Raw genomic sequence first — 24,183 nt, 5'->3', positions numbered from 1 at the left:
TGTTTCCATGTTGTTTGGTTGGTTAATACATAGAATTAGTTGTTAAAATTTGGAACCATAAATAGCCATGGAGTTTCTTAACTCAGTAAAATTACTAGCTTCAATGTTTGGGTGGTTTTTTTTTATTGTTTGGGGTTGTTGTTGTTGTTGGCTTTTTTTTTTTTTTTTTTTTAGTATGGTGTAACTAATCTTTACAAAATGGGAGTACTCCCTTCCCCCAGACCTCTCTTCCCTCCCAAGCCTTCCCCACCAAATCCTTGATTTATGTGAAATCTTTAACGGAGTAAAAGGGCCTCAAGAGAAGGACTGCTCTGTGAAGTTTGGAGGGCGCTTTAATGAAAACTTTCATTGTTATTTCATATTTACTTACCAAATCCTGCCAGAGTAAATTCTTGCTAAACTAGTTTTATATATTTCTTGTCTGGTCTTGCTAATGTATTGTTTTGTGTCAGGACCTTGTCTGACGGGAAAAGCGACCAGAGCAGTTCAGGCTGTGGCAAAACGAATAGGTGATACAGGAAAAATGGAGTCTATCTAAAACTTCTTATGCAATATTGAGAAACTTTTAAAGGAACTAATTAGCAAAGGTGATGCAGCTTATATATCGAAGCTATTTTTAATGTAGATTGTACATACTGAAATAGCACAATAGTGCTTTAGAAGTGGGTGTTTCTACTATCGATTCTGTAATCATGAGTGTTTTCTTACATTTGCCTTGGAGGTGGGAAATACTTGTGGTGGGAAGGAAAAATATAAGGATATGGGAATAGAGAAGGTGTAGTTTCAGTTTGGGTGCTGTTTGTGTTGATGAATGCAGTCAAGTCACTGAGCCAGTATTGCAATTATCTGTTTTTAACGTTTCCAGTCTTCAGCAAGGAGATTGTGATGCAAACAGAAATGGTGAAGTGTGTCACATATGAGGGATCAGATTCTCTTAAAGCCCGAACTAGTTATTCCATTTTCTGATTTTGCTGTGAAGCCTGATTTATGGTTCAGTTCTGACTTGGCTTTGCTAATTAGCAGTGGAAACCTGAATGAAGTACTTTAGGGAGTGCAGGATGCTTCCTAGCTCCTCAGTTTGGTTGTGGCTTCAAAGCCAGGGTCTTCCTCACTGTGTGTGTGCCTGGTGTGGATATGAGAGGCAGGGGAGATCCTCGTAATGGGCTGGAGGATGAGGAAGGATCCCCTTTTAGTTTGAGAGCAGAGTTTACAAAGGCATCTCTTCAGCGGACTTCCCTTTAGAACTTGTTTGTTAAGGAACTTTGAAGGATTTCTTGTTTACACGTGAGGCTTTTTCCAGCCCTGTCTATAAGTGTTAGTGGAGTATTCAAACTTAACAAAAAGTTTATCCCAGTATTTGCGTTATGTACTTTTTTTACAGAGTAAATTTCTGTAATATATAGCTATGTGTGCACCTCTGTATGCATGACCGTGTGAATAACGTAGTACTATTTTTAATTATTCCTGAATTTTTACTTTAAAAAAAAAACGGATGTTGAATTATCTCCTAAAATGTGCTACAACAGTAAGTGCTGTTTTAGGAGAAAAACATATACTAGGAAGATCAGTTAATTATATAAAAAATAGAAGAAAGGTAAGGTAATGATATTTAATACTTAGAGACGTTAGAGAAAAAAATCTGTAATTTAATTTCTGAAATGACTAGCCTAATGGCTGTAAAATGTAATTCTGAAATCTGATCATCTGATGATGATGATTTACAGCAGTATTTAAGGTGGATGTACTTATACAAACAATGAACAATTTCGTGGTTATCAGATTTCTGCAGAATCTTTGACCTATGCACATAGATCATGTGCAAATAAACAGAGTTCTTGGATGTTAAAACCAAAATTAATATCCCTTGATGTTCTTTCATGCAGCATGCTGTCCAAGATTTCATACAGCATGTCCTCTCAAGATTTAAAAATGCATATGGATTTAGAGGAATTCTGGTGGTCCCATTTCTTGTCCTGTTCTATCCTTGAAGAAATCAAGTTATTTTCAAGTTGTTTAAGGTGGAGGGCTTTTTTTGGGTGGGTTTTTTTAGGGGTTTCTTTTTGAGATTGTTTGGGTGGGGTTTTTTCATTTGGTTCGGGTTTGATTTTTGGTTTTTTTTTTTGACTTGTAGACACGGATACCTGAAAAGACTTGGATGCTACTTGCTATTTTTAGGAAGTCAGGTACTTTGCAAGATGTTGCAAGTTCGAAGGTCCTCAAATTAGTCACTTTTTTGCAGTCGTGCCTGCTCAGTGAAAAGCAGGGAAGCTCTCGCTGCTAGGCGCTTAACAACAGCCTGGGGCATTGGCACTGTTAGGGGGGAATATTTGAGAAGCAAGAAGAGATTATGTATCATGTTCAGGTTATGTGTTTATAGTACAACTTTCCCCTGTTAGAAAACAAACCTTTTAAGAATAGCAGGTTGAGTACTAAACAGCACTTGGGTCATGTAGCAATTCTTAGAAGACACTTTGTGGACCCAACCTTATTCTATCAGTTATGGTTTCCTTTTGTATCAAAAGTAATGCTGAAGACTACAAAGCCAGTCTTCCCAGTTATGGTAGATACATGTATACACACAAAACCTCTCTCACACACACATATATCTATATGCATATATATACACATATATATGTGTCTGTGTGTGTATATGTATCTTTTAATCAAAATGTGGAAAGTGTTCTTTGTATAAGTTTTAGATACCCCATCTACCAACTCTACCAAAGCACAGGCAGAAGGCCCTCTGATGGAATTTAAATATTGGTTTGTACCCTTTATAGCTGTGCTGTAAAAGACCCCTCACTTCACAGCTGTCCTGTAATGTTTTGCGCCTGTTGACCGCTGTCTGAGATAGTTTATTTTGAGGACGATGTATTTTCCTTTTATATAGTGCATATATTCAGCAACACTGGGAATGCCGTTCCCCTTTGTGTCAGTGATCGGGCTGTGACTCGTGCAGAGCTGATAAAAGTGGGAAGAGTATGTATCTAATCTGGGGGGACTTAAAAAAAGAACTTCGGCTTTACATCTCAATTTACATTTATTTACAGGAATATGACCTAAATGTCATCTGTCAAATGTTTTAATGTCGAGCATTGCGATGTTAACTATATGGTGGAATAACCTTTTTCCATTAATATGTGGTATCTGATGTTATTTTCTTCTTTTATGCAGGATCCAAACTACTGGATACAAGTACATCGACTGGAGCATGGGGATGGTGGGATCTTAGATCTCGATGACATTCTTTGTGATGTAGCCGATGACAAAGACCGCGTAAGTACAACGAGCTGTGAAAGCAGCTCAGTGTGCACTGCGCGTCGGCATATCAGCATTCTCTGTTTCCTGCACGTGTCCAAAAGTGGGAGTCAGTCCAAAGGTTTTAGTTTTTTTAATATAGCTTGCTTGACGGATGTGAGAAGTCTGTTACTGTTAGGCTTTTCAAAAAGTACAGGAAATCTTTTATTGAAATCATGGGTTTTCCATCCTTTTTGGTTCTTTAAAAGTTCAAGTAAGAAAAGGAGGCTCCAAGAATAAAAAATCATCATACAGTGGAACAATAATGCAAAAAAATTGAATCTGTAAGTTAAGATTTTAGCTTCCCGTTACCAGTTGAATATGTGAAAAATACATACTCTTTGTGTTTTTAAACTGTGGAGGGTTGGTGGATTGTTTCTCAAAAATCTTTTTGGGAGGAATTTTCGGTTACACAAAACTTGAGAAAATAATTATATACTGCTGAGTCTTGAGTCGTTTTACTTTTTTTTTTTTTTTTAAAGTAGAGATTTAGATCGCAGTCAGCTAAGAGGTTTTATGTTATTGGCTGTTTGAGGTTATAGGTAATTGTGTCTTTGAATTACAAGTTCAAAAAGGGTGAAGTAAGAAACACTGTCAAACTGTAAAGTCGTATGTAAATATGCCACTTTTCTCTGCAAAGCCACGCATGTTTGCTGAGGCTCTTGGGAGCGTCTGAGCCTGATACAGACTTCAGTCTGGCAACGTGTTTCAGGACCCCGCTCCCTTCACAGACAGGATCCTTCATGGCCTCTGTTGGAAGCAACAGGCACTCTGAAGGCTCCTTGAAAACTGGCCAAATGATGACTCTTAGGCTAATTTTTCAGAAATAAATACTTTGCCTGCAGGTATTTCTTGTGACAAAATTTAATTGACACAGTTATTTCAACTGGGACTTTGTGAGGAGTCTTGGGATGTGGAGACTCCTCGCCGTCTGAAATGTTGGGATTACTCAAGTTGTATAGAGTAACAGTGCTGAGTTTTCAGGAATTTCTTCCATAAAAATAGTGCCCAGCTAAGATTTCGTGAAAAGCTAATTAAAACCTCTAGTTAGTTATCTCATATTGAAGTGCTCAGCTGCATGATTAGTTTAGCTTTTGCTTATAGGCCTCAAGGAGGCTGGTGCAAGTTTTCTCTCTCTGTCTCTCTCTCTCACTCTCTTTTTTTTTTTTTTTTTTTTTTAAACTTATTTGAACCATACACTTCTTTATTCCTCACATGCTCCTCCCTTCAGAAGAAGTTTGAATTCTGGTGACTTCAAGACCTCATTCTTTGGCTGTTACCTTGGCTTGCTGCCTTCAAGTGGGGTAATTCCTCACAGTGAAACTCTGTGGGTGTTTTTATGTGTGTGACTAATAGAGCAAAAACTCTGACTGCAACTGAAACAATATTGTTTTTGTGTATAGATGGACAAGATACCTAGTAATTAGTAGTATTATTTCTGTGTTTGCCAAGCTCGTATCCTCCGATTCTATGAGTCTGGCACGTCTCTACTGATAGCACTTGTCGGTTAAATTTCCTGTTTTTAAGGGACTTTGTAGTATTGATTAGGAAGGTGCAACATAAACATGTACTGTGCTATACTGCTTTATATCCTTGAATTAATCATTCTTACTTGACCTTCATGTTTGATTCTTTTCAAGCATTTCAGTCACTAGTCATTGTTTTTCAGTTTCCCGTTTTAGATTTTACAGCTGACCTTCCTCGTTCCCTTTAGTTTTGGATTGTTAGCTTTGTGTTTGATGCTTCCTCCATAGCAAGTGTGTCAACTAGTTCTGTGTTAGCAGAACCTGATATAGGGCTCATTAATGCAAGGTTCTGAATGTATGTCCAGTTAGTGATAGTTTATATATATACACTTGAATATCTTGTTAAAAAGCATTTAAACAGATGATGTCTAAACATTTCATTAAATTATTACTGAGGTCTGTAGGATTATTTAGGCTCAAAATTAAACATTAGCCTATATATATTTAATTGGGACAAAACCATCTAGGATATTACAAAACTGAACACTTAATATCTTTGTGTTCGTTTTCACAAGGAAGTTCTTTACATTCTAGAAGACAAGTTCATTGTGCGATTCACTACCTGTGATCTGTACTTTTGAAGATCAGGTTGCTCTTACCATGGTTCTTTAGAGGTAAGGGTCATTCCCACAGTGATAAATATAATTTTTGTCTTTTATGTTGCTTTTTTTCCATAATTATTTGTACAGTGTCATATAAGCACAATACAGAATGCAAAGCAGCTAAGGACCAGCTTGTCCTCGTGATGAATTTATTGCTCTGTATAGTCAACTATTTTAGTAAAGTAAAACTCTAAGCAATGTGAAGAATATATTTACTCCTGTTCCACTGTCTCCATGGAGAAAATGTTCTATCCTATAACAAAGACAAAGATCCTTAGAGACAGCAGCTGTTCTGAATGGAATAAGAGAAGTATCGTTGTGATGGTGTCCTTCACATTCAAATGCAGCATGGTAGAGTGACTTTATTTAGCTTCTTCAGTCGCTATATTTTGGTATTTTCTTGTCACTTACTAAAACTGAATGGATTAGTAAGGGTTAACCACTTGCTCTCTGGAATAATTTGTGATGTTCAATGTTGTTCCCCCCTTAAAATAAAAAAAAAAAAAAAGGAGAAAAGCATGAAACAAACTACATGGAAAAATTGTTTTTGCCAAGCTGTTTGTTCCTTTCTGAAAAAGCTGTTCTTAAGCCCTTTAGCATAGTTCATTAAGAAAGTGCATAATGCATTCTAACTTAGCTGGCATTCAACCTCAACATTCCAATTACACAATATCACTACACATGAAGTTACTCATGGAAACTTGGTTAATGCAGTTAATGGTAGTAACAGTATTAAACCAAAAATTAATAAATGCTCATTTGGATAATTTTTTCCTTGGAAAACTTTTTTGTGATTGAAGTGCAATTTTTGTCCAGGTTTTATTATGAAAAGATAGTTTTCAACAGAAATATATCACTATTTTTTATATTTATCTGTCTCTGTATACATGAATACAAATGGATTGTCTTGTCTTTGTTGTTTTTGAAAAATATTTGGCTACAAGAAACATGAATCTGTTTTCAACTAGTGGCATCCATTCCAGTCCTAAGTATGAGCATGTTTGGTACTGGTTGAGGAAACTCCTTGAAAAGATGAATATCCAATATCTCTTTTCCAGAAATAAAGGCAAAATAACTTCTTTTACCTTGCTTTTAGTCAACTACATAACCTATTTTTGTTACTTAAAAAATATAGGTTTCTTGTGCATTTAGTGATTAGAACAATATTTTAAAGATAGGTTAACAAACTGTTTAGATTTCTGTTACTTGTAAAAGTAGCCCTTCATTTGAAAGCTCTCAAAAAACATATGGTAACTTGGCAAGTTTCCAGCTTGAGGATAACATACTTGATGACCTCAGTTCAGTTCTTAGTCGACAGACATTCTCAACAGCAAAAAAACCCCAACCAACTGAACAATAGAAAAATACCAATGATCCTTAATCATGGTTTCTCCTGGCAGGCTGAAGCACACGGACACTTCAGTGATCCTCATACTTTGGGTGTAATATCAAAGCACTTAATCAGGGGTCTCATAGGCCCTTGTTTTTATCCATGGGAAAAAATATTCAGGAAATTGTTGTGTAATCTCCCATTTAAAAAGTATGCATCTGAATATAACTTGCTCCCAGTTGAATTCTCACAGAAATAGTCATGTGTATTCTGCACAATTTAAAAACCTTATTTTATGTGCAATTTTATGTAATTCTTTTCTGCATAGTAATGCTGAGGCTGTTGCTCATTGAAAAGCTTTGGAGATCAAAATATCTGTTTGGTGTAGCTACATTGCTGAAAAAAATCACTGTCCTAATAAATTCAACACTCTAGTTCTCAAAAATAACTGTTGTGTTTTGACGCATGCTTAGAGTTACAGCCTGGGTTTTGTTCTTTGAAGTAAGGAATGGACTGTCTTTGACATCATTTTCAGATATCTAGTTAGCTTTTCACTCTGCATAATTCATACTGAGTGCGGAGATAGAAAACAGAGGAATATGGTTTGGTGTTGCCTGGAGTGAAGTTTCATGCTTACCACAGTGTGTGTGTGCGTGGTGTTAGTATCCGGCCCAGGTCACTGTAAGATCAAAGTGATGTTGGTGCGTACTGCTGATTAGACATACTTTGAACCTCCTAGAAAGATGCACAAGAAGTTGCTGTTCTGAGTGGAATACTGTTGGTGAGAGTGGGATGGAGATTCATTTCATAGATCTGTGCTGACGTGGGCTTTGTAACCATTAATGATCTACAGTTAACTATGTTAAGTAATCAAATTGCTGCTGAAATTCAGTGAGATCAATTGCACTTCATTTGCATCCACTTCGAGACCTACAGAGACTCTTTTAATATTATGAATTTAATGTCTGCTTGCTTCTAGTGTGATGGGAGAAAGTCTTTGAGCAGCTTTTTCACATAGTATGGAGGCATATTAGGAGCTTTTCCCAGCGTAGTGGAAAGGAAATGAACTTTTGGGTTTTGTGTTAAACATATGTTTAATTCTAAATAACACAGTTATTTTGTTTACTTCCTCTTGGAGAGCACTGTTGAATGAGAGGGGCATGTGATACACAAAATGTGGGTTTGGAAAGGATGACTGTATTTTGTTTGTAACAAATGTTAACTTGAAACCAACACAAAACTAAGTCTATTTTGAGCAAATGCGTTATGATGTTAAGGTTAAAGGCCAGCTAGGGACTGGAGAGCTGTGATTACAATATCTTGCTGCTACTGATTTTTGGTCTGTCACGCTTATTTTTAGGGAGTTATGCAAGACCCCAGTTCCATAGTAAATTCTGGGTTGACCAGTGGCAAGGTGATGCTGGTAGAAAGAATGAGACTCTGGTAACCCTGTGTCTGTTCATCCTCTCCAAAATCTTAAAGAGCTTTTGAACTTGATGAAAGTTGCACGGATAAACTTGTGTTATCTTTAGTTTTCCATCAGTACATAATCTGAGTACTCAAATTAGTGGCGTTTGTTCTAAATTTGAGTGTCTGTCTGCCTCATTTGAGCAAACTTACAACTGAATTTACATTTGAATTCTCTCTAACTCTGCAACTTAAGAATTTAACCCTAAACACATGAACAGAGAACAACTTTTTGTTGTACTTCTGTAGTTTGTTTCTGCCATTAACGGATTAAACCCCTGGAATGAATGAAAGAACGTCTAGGTCTAGTGAGGCAAATCTGACAGCAAAACCTGAAAAAGCCAAAAAATTACTCAAACATATGATTCTTAGTATTTACAATACCATGACTGGAATGCCCTGCTTCCTTTTTCCTCAAAACTTTTCCCTCAAATTAAATTTCAACTATTGCCATGGTTATCTCTTCCAGAATGTGCAGCTTCTCTCTTCTTGTTCCGTGACTGCCTTCCCTGTATCCCAGGAAAACAGGATGACCTTGATACAATTCGTTGTTACTCCTAAGTGACTTGGCAAAACATGTTTTGAACATAAGGCATTCTTTTCTTGTAACAGCTTAAAATAACTACTTGAGCCACAGAGCTTGGGAAAGTGTTGATACTGGGAAAGAATCGTTTAACAATTCCATGATTATTTTCTGATAAAAAATTAAAAAACTTCAGTTTAACAGTGAGCTCTTGATGTCATCTAGTATTCTGCAGTGCTTTTTATTTCAATTACATTTTTAGAGATTGACAATTTGATATTAACTGAAGTTCTGAAAAATTCATAAAACCAGAATGTCTCCTTTTTAACCAGGTTTTTTTGCATTAACACTCTTGACACATTGTTACTGGGATGGCCACATGATTTTTAAGTCTGTCTTGCTGATGGATTTAAAGTAGAAAATCAAAGTTTTTACATAGTCTTTATTCCCAGCTACTATTTAATGAAGACATATTTGGAAATAACATACTCCAAATATAAATACTATCTTCTGTCAAAGAATGGAATTAAAATGCTTGTAGTATTTCTAATAAACTAAGTTTTAACTGCACGATATTTATGGATGAGAGTAAAACCCATGGAAGTGAGGAAATACTGGGCATAAAACATTAATGTTGAAACGTGCATTTACCAATCACTAAGAGATATTAGATGTAACTAAACGTTGTCTCCCATCTGTAGCTCTTAGTTTTTCATCTCTTTCAGCACTGTTCTCCAAATTATTAATCCCATCATCATTTACTTTTTTCTAGCTCTGTGAAGACAGCATTTCCGTTCATGATTTGTTGTTTATTTTTGGGATAAACTGCAATATCCCAGTTCATTTCATGTGTTACTGAAGTAGTTGTATCAGTGCGCTAAGAATTCCCAGGTAGGAGAGAAGTGACATTTGTTAATTTGTAAATTAGTTTCCACGGAGATCTGAAGAGCTGCAGGTAAATCTGACTTCTGAAAATTGAATGATTTGGTAAAAACTGTTCTCTGAGGAATAGCAGGCCCATGCATGAAAATGATGTACTGGGGAAGACCACGATAGTGTTGTGAAGAAAGTCATGCCTCACAAACCTTCCCGTATTCTCGGGAGAAAGACAGGCCTGAGCAACAGTGACTGGCCAGCACGGTCCAAAACCCCACAAACTTGCCATGGGATAAGGGAAAGGGTCTTATGATGGATACGTACCTCATGGGGAGATGGAAAATAGAGCATGGATTCAATACATTCAATTGTTCTGAAAAACAGGGAAGGAGGATTTGAATACTGGAGTGGCAAATTCCATTATTGTGTGTGGAACCGAATGTTGATGATAGATGCTGCTTATGAACGGTTGCAAGAAGCATCTTGTGATATAGAGGGAGTAGACAACAACACGGTGGATGAAATATCATTTTGGCAAATGTGATGTGCTTTCAGAGAGAGACTCCTTTAACTGAATGCACAAAATAATGAGTTCTGAGCTAACTATTACATTTGGGGAAGATGGTTTTGTTTTTGTAATAGACCTCTGGAAACATCAGCTTACACTGCAAGGTACAGTTTTGTGAGACATAATGAAATCTAAGAAAGCTTCTAGCAGCTTGCCTCTCCCCCATGTTGTCATCCCTGTCCTGCTGCTTACCTTATGCAGGCTCTGGCACTTTGGCTCCTGTCTCTTAGCAGATTTGTTCATTAAAATGGCAGAAGATTCCTCCTTGCAAAAAGAATTGAATATTTTTCTGCTATTTCATGAGAATCATCAGTTCACTGAAGGATCTGGCAAGTTGAGGAGGAAAGGCAGAGGACTTCACTGCTGGAAGTGGTTGAGGTGTGAAGGAAGAAGTAAGAGGGAGGGTGGGAACATGAGTGGGCTGAGACCTTTCCTTTCAGTTCAGCAAGGCAGCCGGTGGCCGTGGAGCTACCAGAGTGGTCCTGGTGGCGAAATAAGGGGCAGAGAAGGGAGCGGGCGATGGGATCTTGCTGCTGTACATGCTGGTGGTGAGCCCTCTGCTTCCTCCAGCCACAAACTGAGCAACCAAAAAAGATTTTGTAGAAATAGCAAAAGCACAGAACAAATGCCAGCGTTGATTCCAGGTGTAGATTAAAGGCTTCTCTACCAGCAGGCTCTAAATGGACCAGGACTCAGCCTTGGAAAGAGGATTGAGATGCAAAACTGTAGAGGACTGTAATATCAGAGGTGACACTGAGGAATCGTTCTTTGCCTTTTTCAGTGCAAGATCTGGGGGCATCAAATGAAATGAAAGTTTTCATTAACAAAGCAAATATTACGGTTTTTTTTTCCAATTTGATTTTTTTTTGAGTGCCGCAGATTCTTGTATTTAGGGGAACTGTGAATAAATACAATCCAGACCTTTTTCTGTATCTTCAAAGATTTTTAAGGATGTCTGTCCTTTTCAGTTTCCATTCATTTCATTCTTGTCACATTTCTTCACCTCTTTTAGGTCTAATGTGTGTTTTATCGAAGTGAAATGATCAGGATCGTACCTGGTGTTTGATACAAGGCCAGATGCATTTTAATGGTTTTTAAAGTTATTTGTGCCTTTGTCAGTCTTAATTGCTTCATATTTATTTTTATGCAAATAAGCATAATTAGAGTATGTCATAAGAATAATTATCTGCAAAGGGTTTTCACCCTTTTCTTGGCCTTAATGTTTATGATATATCAGAATACTAGTGATTTTTATCAAATGCTGCAGATGCTTCCAGAAGTTTTGGAGGACATATTTTTTCTTGAGGCGTCATGGTTTAAAACCATGCATAATGCTGAATAATGTGTTTATTTTTACTCTTCAAAAAGATGATGCTTGTAAATCATGGGAACTGGTGATTTAAGCAGGGTCTCAATTTGTGAGAAAGAGTCTCTTTAAACGTCGGTGAAAACCACAGAGTGTGTTGAAATGATGATGGTCTCACAGTTTCTAATGTTAGTAACACTGAAGGACAATATGTAGCTGTGGATGATGACTGCTACAATATTATAAACCCATCACAATTAAGAGATTCTTTGTACTAAAAATATTTAATAATGGATTTTTTCTATGTCCTGTAATAATTACAGATTCACTACTTAGATGTAATTGTAGATAATATGAAGCAGTGTTTTCTAATTCTTCACAGTGTAAATCTCCACAGAAATCTGCAGTGAATCTAGAATTAGGTCATTATGGCTAACAAATGCATGATATTCTGATAGCTTTTCATTAATTTTAGCAATATCACTTTGTCCTAAAGGTATATTATTCATCCTACAACAAAGGAAGAAATTGCAGAAAAGGTTGGTTATGGGAATTCATTAACACTACCCTCTTACTGTTTGATATCAGCAGGTCTTAAAAGAAATGCTGTTCCAACTTCACAGATATTTCCTAACAGAGGTAGTGAGACTCATACACTAGAGGACTGACCCACATTAAAGCTTAATTATAGTAATGGTAATCCTGCAAGTATAAATTATTCACAGTTGTTTTGTATGCGAAGTCACGTCATGAATAAATTAAGGAAAAGTTTCTGGAAAAGACCCTGGACAATGGCATAAGTTTGTCAAAAGGTAGTTTTCCTCCTTGTCTTTTAACCCAGATTTAAATCTGACAGTGTTAGGTTTGCAGGTGTATTTGTGTATATTCCCCTATACACAAAGCTTTGTGTTTTGGATGTGTTCTGTTTAATGGAAATCAATAGCAGCAAGTCTTGGGTCTCTACACCCTTGTAGTGTTCCTTGACTAATGCGTTATGCAAGGGAAACATTCCTACCTAAACACCGTCCTGGTACAAAAGTTGCAATCTCAGCTGATGAGATTCCCACGCTGTCACTAGGGTGAGAATTCAGTAGTGTTACCCTCCTAGCCATTGATACCAACGGGTCTTAAGGGATGTGCTGGTTTTGGCTGGGGTAGAGTTAATTTTCTTCCTAGTAACTAGTATGGGCTGTGTTTTGGATTTGTGCTGGAAACAGTGTTGATAGTACAGAGATGTTTTAGTTACTGCTCAGCGGTGCTTACACAGAGCCAAGGCCTTTTCTGCTTCTCACGCCACCCCACCAGTGGGCAGGCTGGGGGTGCACAACGAGTCAGGAGGGGACACAGCTGGGACAGCTGACCCCAACTGACCACAGGGATATTCCATACCATATGACATCATGCTCAGCATATGAAGCTGGGGGAAAAGTTGGCAGGGATGGCTGCTTGCAGACTGGCTGAACGCTGGTCGGTTGGTGGTGAGCAATTGTTTTCAGTTGCATCGCTTGTCTTTTTTGGCGTTTATTTATCTCTTTTTCATTATTTTCCTTTTCATTACATTATTATTATCATTATAATATTTTATTTCAATTATTAAACTGTTCTTATCTCAATCCATGAGTTTTCTCACTTTTACCCTTCCAATTCTCTTCCCCATCCCACTGTGGGGGGGATGTGAGCAAGCGGTTGTGTGGTGCTTTGTTGCTGGCTGGGATTAAACCACGACAAAGCAGTAACTTCATAGGTATTTCCTAGGAAGGATGGTAAGATTCATACATAGGCTTAGACCTTTTTTTCCAGTTGGCTTAATAGATCAAGTACCTCATAAGTTTGTAGTGTGAATAGTCTCTCTGACAAAGAGAGAAAAGGGAATATTTGAATTAGGTAAAACGGCCCTAATGAATGGGGCAGCTACCTCATGCTAAAGGTTCCTTCAGCAAGTGCCCTGGATCCAAGGAGAAGGAAAAAAATGCTGTCTTCTTTGGGGAGCTTTCCCCAGTCTGACTTTTGAGATACCTTCCTAACAGTAGCCCAGAAAGGAAGGAGTTAAGAAGATGCCTTGAACCTGAAGTCTTCTGCTTCATCCCCACACACACCCTGTTGGTGTACTTCCACACCCTGTTGGTGTGCAGGGAACTACCTTCCGTTCACCTTTAGCGTGCTCAGCAGGATAGTCACTACATTTTACAGATTAGCATCACTGCTGAAGCCTGTTTGAGTTTATACAGCAAGAAGGAGTTCTGCCTGCTCTTCGGTGCCATACAGCATTGCAGGACCATCGGCTTTGTTCATTTTAGAACCTATTGGAAGAACTGAAACTGTTCTTAGATGGTCTCCGTTCCTTGTAGATTGTTCCACTTCCTACAGGATTGAATGCTGTTCCCTGTAAGCTTGGTGGAAGCTTGATGGTACTGAGTTTTTATTTTCTTGGGACACTGCTTGCTTGAAGGTAACCATACTTTGGTGGATGAAATGGCAGACACATCGAAGAGGAAAATTACAAAGAAGTCATCGTCTTTTTCATATGATCGCCGGAGAGATTCAGTGAAAGTTAGGAGACAGTCCAAGTCTCTGAGCTTCAAGTCAGCTACACTGGGTGCTCAGAAAAGGCACACAGAGAAAAAGCAGGTTTGTGTTAGGATATTTCTCAAAATAATATCCTTACTTCCTAAATTCTTAAGAAGATTGTAAAACTTGCGGTGTTAATATGAAGCGGAAAACAATCTCTGCTGATTTGCAGTCTGTGTGTGAGTACGTGTGTGTATACATATAAACTTGTGCGTAGGTAAAGCTGGATATTTTTGCCATACTATTGAGAGCTAGCTAAACTTGTCATGTTAATTTTATTGCAAGAAAAGTCTGCATCTTTTCTGCTTTTAAGATGTGATTTATGGTTTCTGTTTCGTCTCGAGTTGCTCCGATAGCGTAGTACATGCCCTGCGAGCTTCTGGTAGTGTGTTGTCTGTTGTGCTGAAAAACATGATGGGTACTGAAACTTTAGAAATTATTATTCAGATTACAACTGTTTCATTGCTCTTTGTTATTATTGTTGTTGTTGTTATTATTATTATTATTATTATTATTATTTTTTAAATGTTGAAATGTACCAGACTGAGAGCTTTAGGGAGTGAAATATTTTACCTATTCCAGAACAGGTAATGCAAGTCAGCAGCAGCACCTGTTCTGGTGGGACCAGTTCTTAGGGTTAGAGGGCAGCTTAATGCCTTGGCAGTCCTGCACTGCCATAGTAAAGACTTCCATACACAGGTCTTTATCTTTTATAGTTGGGATCTAATTAAATGAAATCTCTCCAAAGAGGAAATGTAGTGTGCACTGTAGTAAATGGAATAAACCCAAGTGAGTCAGTTCATGAAATGTCTTTGTATCCTGATCTACAATTTAATCTAATATGAAAGGGGCAGAGGATCGCTATCAGCCATCTCTCGCTCTGCATTTGTGTGCACAGGGTGCCTTTTTGAAGAGTTTAAAGGAACTTTCCAGGGAATTTTTAATGAGCTGTATAGAACATAAAGTATTTTAATACTTTCCAAATAGTGTTTCCATAAATGCTTTAAAATAGACTAATTTTCATTAGCAGTGTAAGTGAATTTCTCACATACAAGTAGTTTTCAGGCTCTGACCACTACATCTACTCCTAAATTTTGAGGGCAGTATATCCATTCAGATTTAAGAGAGTTTAAGTTATTGTGTCTGGTCTAAACTTTGGTTTACTTAAAAACACAATGAATTTTTAGCTTAAAAACACAATGAATTTGATGTGTGTGGGTTTGTATTTGTTCTTATTACTACTTCTGTTGTTCTTGAAAGCTTAAAATGTCTATTTAAATAGCAAAATATTGACTAGTAGAATACTAGGATATTCCAGCTTTCGTGTGCTGCTTTAGTGTTAATTATGGTCATAGCCAAAGCCCCCTTCTTTGAGTAGAAGTTACAGAAGTTTTAAATGAGGAAATATTTGAAGAAATCGGGAACACCTTCAAAACAGCACCAAGCTCTGACTATTCCCTCCCCCTCTATTGTCAGATGTAATTGGAGAAGTAAAAATCGTAAATCTCAATTTTGCAGAGATGTAAAATACCAAATGACATCTGTGAGCATTCATGTTCATTGGATCTTTTGGGGAAATGGAAAGATTACTCAAATTAATCTAATACTTTCATTTGTAGGTGCAAATCAGTGAGTATCCCTGTAGTTCAATTTTCCTAGACCTTAAGGTTCTTGAGGCCTTTCCTCTTTTGGATAGCCGCCATGGTTACTGTGTGACCTCTAGTGGTTAATGAAAAATATGCTGAATTACTGAATTCAAACTGATCCTTGAAAAAGTCCCGACTGTGTATTCTTGATGGTTTAATTATTCTAAATTCTGTTTCTATTGAAAAGAAAAAAAAGTTCATCTGCTTCAACTTAATCTTTTATGGTGTCACTTCCAGAAAAACTGTTTTGCTAAAATCATTATTCACATGGATGTGTGTCTGAATTGCAGTACTCATAGATGTAGAATTATAGGAGTAGTTTTATGAAACTTTTACTACTTTGGCTTGGTTACAATATGTTAGTGGGTGAAACAGCTGAAAAGAAGCACTCTAGAGAAAGCCCTGTTTTGATCGACTTGTATATTGGATAGATCTGAAGAAGGGCTTTTCTGCCTCAAGAATGTATTTTTTCCCCCTTCTAAATGCTCCAGTTAACTGTAAAAAAATGTTAATTTTTCCTACAAGCTTGGTCTTGTTTCAATCTTTAGATCATTATAATTGAGACAAAACCATCCTTACTCCTCCCTGCTCCCCCTGACCCTGCAACGGCAACTACTGCTACGTGTGTTAGAAATGCTGTTGAACACAAACCACGACCGCTTTTGTTACTGTCATGCTTTTAAAATACTGAAGAAAATTGTGAGTTTGAAGTTATCTGACTTTGATCAGATTTTAAGCAGTGAGACCTAACTCTGCTCAGTACGGTGTAGCTTCTGTGATTACGCAGGCTCGTTCCAGGCCTGAGTTATCGAGAGCGCAGCAGTTCAGTTACTGCAGCAGGGGAAATATTACTTAAAATTCCTTTTTTTTTATTGAGTCTCTTTATCCTTTCTTTCTTTTTTTTTTTGAACATTTTTCTAATGGATGTTTGACATCTGAAAATATTTAAAACTGTGCTTTAGTCTTTGCTGTTTTAGGAGACAATAGTAGACTTTGCTGCTCACAATGTATGTGGTTTTACTCGGGTAGTTCCCTGGAGGAACAAGACTCTGCCTCGGCTTATACAGGCAGGCAAGCCAAAATTAGTTTTCTAAACGTTTTGGTAGATTGATATCAATCAAAGTCTGTTAAAATAATAATACTCTACAAAATCCTTTTCTGCTTCCTTGGCCTTTGTATCACTGACCTCCCTTTTCTGCAGTTCGATTTCTTTTTTCCTTTTTGTGGTAAAATTTCCATTTTGATCTTTTTTTCATTAAACATTAAGATTCATAAATCACTGGTAAAATATTAATGAGAATGTGAGAACATTTTAAAAAATCATTTGTCACAGTTTCTGAATTACAATGATATGGCTGTGTTTAAGGCAAATTGCTGCACTTCTCTTGCTTTTCTGTTTTTTTTTTTCTCATTAGCTTAGCTAATTTGTTAGAAATCAAAAATCATAAGTATTCAAACCCAATAATTTCAAATACCCCATCTAATGTAAAAATTATCTTCTTCCAAGGTGATCATCCCATCCATTTATTTATTACTACAGATCACTTTTTAAATTCTTTTGATTTCCCTAGACTTATCTGTTCTGAGGTAGAAAATCTGATGGTAATTACTTTCACTGGCTGCTGATATTGTCATATTTGTTGATCTGGATGGAAAACTACAATACAGAAATATGTAGGCTGTAACTTCCCAGGTGTATGAGTATTATGCAACGTAATATATGAAATGTTTGATAGTTTTAGGAGAAATCATTGCCTCTTTTTATGTTTTGAATGAAGAAAAAATTCAGTTACATGAAGTAAAACCTATAAATAAGTTGTAAGAAAATTTGAGATCAAGATCCTTATGTGCAGAGGAACACTAAAAAGCAATCCAGTGCTATTTTTAGCTGTTTTGTGAGAACCTCACAAGACTTATTTCTCTCTGTCGTCACCAGCTGACTGATTACATTGACATGGGCTGGGGCCTCAGTGGATTAATTAAGATCTGAAACTGTTTTCCTGAAAACTACTTATGTTTTGGATACAAGGTTTTGGAACTTGGCAGCGTTTCAGGCTCATACAAGAGTATAAAGAGGTTGCACAGACTGCAGATTCGTGGTTTGTTCCCATATATCCCTGTATTTTTCCATGGAGTGCTATAGAATTGAGCTGAATAACTTTTTTTTCTTCTTTTCTTTTAAACTCCATTATTCCGGAACCATGTGGGATGCACCGTCCGCTATCCCAGATGCAAAACAATACTTACAAAGAGGGTGTTGTTAGAAAACCTCCAAATCCCTGTGTTTAAATATGACTCAGTTAGTAGGAGTGCTCCAGATTCCTTGTTATGAGCATCTGAGAGCAGGCAAAGGCCTATGAATTACACTTTCTGCTTTCTTATTAGAAGGAAACATTGGGTGGAAAATGGCACCGGCAAGGTTGGGGATGTGAGGGAAGGAGGCCGCTCAAAGAGCGCAATGGTTTGTCGCATCAGACTCTGTGGTAAGGAACATAAATATGTAGTAGATGTACCAGATGCAGTGCTACTGGTATGTGACAGGTCTGGTGAGCAAAACCCATAGCACCAACACCAGCAAAGCATATTATTTGTAATCTATTAAGATGCCTAAGCAGTAAAGAAAAATTAAGGATGAGAGGAATCTCAAATAATTAATTTTTGGACATTATCTTTGAAAACCACGATCTCTGATTGCTTTTTTTCTATTGATTTTCTTCCTTTGTTTTGCAAGAGCTTGTTTAGAAGTCCCTTGGGAATCTTGAATGTCCTCTCTGGGGAGAAGGAATCCAGTTTTAAGTGCGAGCCCTCAGGATTTGTTGTGAAAATCTGATCCTGTTTCTTTTAAAAATGAAACCAGACAAGCACGTAAAGAGAAAAAGCATGTGACGTGTGTAACCGAGCACTCGGAGATAAGAGCGTGTGGGTTCCTCTGGCAGTTGGGTTGTTAGAAGAAACTTGGCCTGTCAAACCTCCTTCACTCTGGAGCATGGCCAGCTGTTAACCCTGGTGGTTAGCTATTATTATTAAAACTGTGATTGTAGCAAGATGAGGTGGGTTGTAGCCAGTGAAATAGGCCCACCTCGAGTTAAATGCAGAGTAAAATCAGAGCAGAGTGCCGCAGTAGTGAGAGGCTTGGCTATCGTGAACCTTGAGTTCCTGCTTTCCTTTTCTGACTGAGGCTTGTTTGTGGAGACTGTGGTAGATGTGGGCATTACAGTGCTTCCTGCGGCAGTGTATATCATTGTGCCTTGGTGGTGTTTGCTGCAATGGTGTTGGTTAATGCCCTCCTCTGTGCTGAGAGAGAGGTAGCCCTCTCCCAGAGGTGGCAGGTTCCTTCCCTTGGCACCTTGTCTTGGCGGTTAGTGTGGCATCACATACAGTCATACCATCTCAGGAAATATTTTGTTGTGGTGTTGAAATGACAGCATGTTGCCAGGAGCTTTTCAAATTTAATTGGTGTTTTCTTTAATGCAAGTAAAATATTAGGCTTTATTTTGACAATTTTACAAGTTCACTTGAACTAAAATTGAGCTATTATTTTTAATTCTGCCTGAGTAATTGTTGTTACAACTCATGTAAGAGTTAACACGATTAACCACACTTTTTGATTCCTAAAGGTGTGGCTTCGTCAGGGATTTTAGGTGATCTGAGGCCATGGTGCTGCGCAGGAGGGTCACCTCGCACTACCCCCGGCCATGGCCAAGCTTCCCACCTCTCCCTGGCACCGACACTAGGAGTTGTTGGTTGTGCCAAGCAGGGTCAGTGTGCTGATCAGCCTAGAAACTAACCCTGCCAGAAAAAAAGGACAGTGGTCATGGCAGAAGGGGCAGAGACAAAGGTCTCTGCTGCAAGGAGCAGTCTGGAGTGGCTTCGCTGTCGCCAGAGCCATGGATGTTATGGCAGAGCCTGAGTCTCCCTCAGCAGGGCTGGGTGGGAATGGCCTTCAGGGTTCCAGCCCTGCCAGTCAAGGGAGCGAGATGGCAGATTGGGTGTGTGATTTGGCAGTGCACAATGGCACCCAATGCAGGGCGGGAAGGAGCTGCGAAGGAAAGCAGGTCCTCGGTCTTGCTTGTGCCCATGAAGAGCTGGTGGTGACCCACAGAAGACCGGCCAAACGCAGCATGCTGAGCTGAGATTCTGCGTGTATTCACCAAACTTCTCACAGCTGGAAACACCTGCTCTGCCTTGGTTGATGCTGTTGATCAGCTGTTGAAACGTAGGCATGTGCCAAGGAGAGTGAGAAACCAAACAGAATCACAGAATTGCAGAATGAGTCCAGAAGGGACCTCTGCAGTCACCTAGTCCAACCTCCTCCTCCAAAGAGGGCCAGTGTGTCCAGGGACTGTGCACTCTGGATCTGGGCATCTCCAGGGATGGAGGTTGCACAGCGTCAGCCTCTCTGGGCACCTCTTTCAGTCTTTGCTCCCAGGGTTAAAAAGACAACAACAAGAAGCTTCTCTCTTAGCCTTCTCTTAAAATCGAACAAGCCCAGCTCTCTTGGCATCTCCTTGTATGACCTGTGGTCCAGCCCCCACCATGCTGGTGGCTGTCGCTGGACATGCCAGCTATGCTCATGCTGTCACAGCCTGGTCTGCAGGCAGCTGCCTTCCCCACCAAGGCACACTCCTTACTCGCCTTCCAAGTGCTGTCCAGGAGGGATCTGCCCGTCCTTGTCTGCAAACCCGCTCAGCACCCAGCCGGCACCCAGCCAGTACTGCTGCACGCTGATTATCCATTTAAAATTCTTGGTGGCATTCTGTGATGAGCAAGGAAGCAATATGCTTTTTAAAATAAAATCCCTGCCTGACTTCTGATGTCTTTTGTATGTATTTTTCTTGCTGCTTATTTGCTATTTCTGCAGAATTATATCCTCAAAATGAGGATGTTGCATTTCAAAAGATGCTGTTGTCAGCTGCAATAACGCCTTTCTGGATTTAGCCTTTCTGTTCCAATTAAGTTGGGGGCGGGGAACCGACAATACAAACTAGGTGGGGAAAAAAAAAAGAAAAAAAAAATTTCTGGACATACCTACTGGTAACGCTGCATTTCAAAATTATCATATTCCCAGCACTGTAGCAGAAACAAAAAGCTAGTGTTTTAGTGCCCTTCAGTACTTGAAAGTACCTTTTAAGTGCTCTGCCACTGTTGTTCTGGAATGATGACACTTGTCTGGCTTAAAACTTGCATTATTTTGTGGTATATAAGCAATACTTTGACATGTATTTTGAACAGTCACTGAAGTTCTGAGTGCATGGCCTTTGCTTTCATTTTAATACTATTAGAAAAAGTTACGGTTTAACATTACGGAATTTGCTGATTGAAAATGATTTTATCTCATTTCTAACTAATGAGTTTGTCACTTTTGTAATAGCAACAAAGTTTTGCCCCGTTATTCTGTGCGAGAGTGAACGAGCATTTTGCTTTAGAGCAGGTTGATTTTAATGTTTCTTGACAAAAAGGAAGGAAAATTAATTTTAATTATCTAAAAATATGTCCCTTGGCTCAAAGTATAATTCTCAGATAGAAAGCAAGCAATGTTTTGCTTTCTCAGCAATTTCTGTCACTTGATCATGGAGGTAATAGCACATGGGGAAAATCCAGTGGGAGCTGCCTGATTTCATACGTGTTTCAGTTCGAGCACTGACATTCTTTTGATTTGTGGACTGTAATTTTCACTGACAGTATTAACAGCTTTTAGAAGAACAGCCCCTGACAGATGACATCCATCTAACCAGCTGCTACCTAATCTGACTTCAGGCTGCTGATTGCATTATCTAACTGATTTGAAATATAGTAAATATTAATGACTGTTCATCTGTTATTTAAAATAAATAGAAAGTAGTGAGAGAGTGATGGTCACATTCATGCTTCCGCTGTTACTAGCTTCTTGTCATCTGTGGTGATAGTATCAACTTTCGTGACTGACAGCTTTTCTTCTAGGGTAATTTCTTTGGGGAAATTCAACGTTGTTTTAATTTTCTTCTTTCTCCCACAGCCTTTATTATTGTAGTTTTCAGTATGGTCAGAAATAGTGAGGTGTCTCAGGTGGTATAAGTTTAAAAACGAAAAATCCAGATCTTAGTTTCATGGCCATTCTTAATGAAAATCACCTTTCAAATGAATTAGATGTAGTCAAGAAATGATTAATAAAGTTAAGAAAATAACAAAAATAGTGTATTACAGATTTATATTCAAGCAGAGCCAGAGCTTCTTGTAGGAATATCATGGTTTTGAAAATCTTTCCTCAAGCGGTTTCTGAAGCACAGGATAGATTTTTATGACCAGAAGTTGGAAAGAGGTTGAAGTGCAGAACAGGATGGTGGTTATGGTTCTTCCTAGTGATGAAAAAAAATTTGCACACAGGTTTGAACTTCTCTCTGCCGTATGCCATATGTATTAAAATAGATGGTTAGAAAGCTTACTACAAAGTTAAAAACTCTTCACTTATTTCTGTGCTGATCATCTTTAAGATGAGTTATGGAAAGTTTTCATAATACAGTTTACTACTACATCTGTTAATGCTTTAAAAAAACCCACAAAACAAAGCCCTCACAAAACCAATAAAAACCCACACAATTGTTTCCTGTTTCCTGAAAAGAAAACACAAGAAAATGGAGGTAGCAATGACTCTACCACTGGTCTGTCACTGCTTTCGTTGTGATTTTATTGAGAGCACGAACAAACATGAAGTGTCATAAATTTGTGCTTGTGAGAATCGCAGTGTCCTACAGTCCGTCACTCTTGAAGTCCATTTGTTCATTAAGGACTGTTCCAATTTTTAAAATATTATAAACTTGAAACATTCCTATTAAGCTTCTTTAGTTACTCTTCTACAATCCTCACTTTACTGAATAACCTCCTCTTCCTCTATTAGTACTTTGGCATGTTAAGGCAGACTACATTGATTTCTTTGTTTTGAATATTAAGTCATTCTTGTTGCACATTTTTCATCTAAAGTAGCTATCATAAATCTGTCAGCTGTCAGAAATAGAAGTCAACTTTGAAAACTTTTTAAATATTGCAGTGCATTTTCATTAAAACAAGTTGTCAGCAGAGAACATATTTCCTTTCTTGACACCGTCATACTGCATTGATGAATGACACCGGGCAGCGGTGTTTCACTTCATGGCATCAGTCAAATACAGTACCAGTGTTGCAGATGCAGGAGTGAGATGTCCGTCCCTTCCCTATCAGCCTGCTGTACCCCTTTGCTTCATGGGCAGGCGATGGAGCACCAGCATGAGCTCGTGGACGTGGATAGATTTGCACTGGGGGAAACAGCAGAGCGGCGGTGTAGTAGTTTCTTGTTGTCTTAGAATGATGGTGATTTCCTGAATCATTAAAAATGCTGATGCTTGCTGTTATAAAACAATTCACTGATCTGTTTAGTCCTGTGCATGTAAAAATATATTCACTTACTGAACTATAATTAATTCCTCTTTCTTCCTCCTTCCATGGTCTGTCAGAAGTTAGGTGGACTTGAATATAGATACTTACTCTGATGCAGATGAATTAAGTAACTTGAGCATTGCCTTTGCCTTAATGTCTTGGAGTCAAATGACTTCTTAGTATTAGATACCCAAACAGCTACATTTGGATTACAGAACAGGGAATGAAACTTTTTTTTTTCCTTCTTTCCTGTCATACATATTAAAAGAATAATGACTAACATTTAATAATTAGTAAAAGCGCAAGACTTTAGTCCTTCCAGATGGTAAAGGAGTGGTTTAGGGAGCAAATAAACTCTATGGTAAACTGGTTTATTCTTTGGGTATGTAGCCATCCTTGTTGTTTCTGTAGCTTGCAAGTTAAAGGTTTGTGCCTGTAGACGGCAGGGTCCAAGGTGGGGTAGGTCTTCAGGCCATTTCTACCTGGCCCTTTGCCTCTTGGCTCTGTGGTCTCTATTCAGATACTCAGTATTTCGAGTAGCCATCAAATGCGAAAAGGTGGGGGTATTTGCTAATAATTTAAAGGATTAGCATATAAAGATGTTATGGAGCTGGTGTATGATGCAAATATCAGGACGACCACCTTGATGTAATTGGTTTTCCCTTTCCCCACTGCTTTCCTTTTTATGGCTGCCAAAAAGCAACTATATTTTCATTTGCCAAAATAAAAAATAGACTGTTATGTCTAGGCTCACTTTAATTTTATTGGGAGGAAAAATGCTTGACTAGCCCCTCTGAAGGTATTGCATTTATCTTATAGAAAGGTCAACGTTTCCTTGAGATTTCCATAGCACCTCTCAGATACTGTATGGATATTGAATCCAGGTTAAACAAATATTTGGAGCTGGTCTTACCTGTTCTTAATCATTTCCAAATGTAACGGTCTGGCGATACGGAGTCCAGATAGGCTATTGTTAAATTACTCCTGAGTTGATAGGTAGATATTGATGTATTCGGTGAATTTATGTGTTGGTAACTTTGCAGAGATTAACACATTAATCTTTTGCTGCATTTTAGTAAACACTT

The 24,183-nt window shown here is 38.2% G+C and overlaps 1 protein-coding gene across 16 annotated transcripts in view; it reads left to right on the top strand.

Annotated features, from left to right (window-relative positions):
- The window catches only part of PARD3 (par-3 family cell polarity regulator), a 459,995-nt gene that overhangs the window by 47,409 nt on the left and 388,403 nt on the right, over positions 1 to 24,183 (top strand). For all 16 annotated transcript variants that reach the window (XM_054816599.1, XM_054816601.1, XM_054816589.1 and 13 more), the window contains exon 2: positions 3,175 to 3,276. In XM_054816599.1, the coding sequence (XP_054672574.1) occupies positions 3,175 to 3,276 (102 nt within the window). The remainder of the gene's footprint in view (positions 1 to 3,174; positions 3,277 to 24,183) is intronic.

The sequence above is a fragment of the Grus americana genome, chromosome 2 (genome assembly GCF_028858705.1).
Source record: "Grus americana isolate bGruAme1 chromosome 2, bGruAme1.mat, whole genome shotgun sequence".
Classification (NCBI taxonomy): domain Eukaryota; kingdom Metazoa; phylum Chordata; class Aves; order Gruiformes; family Gruidae; genus Grus; species Grus americana.
This window is presented reverse-complemented; position numbering and strand designations above follow the sequence as displayed.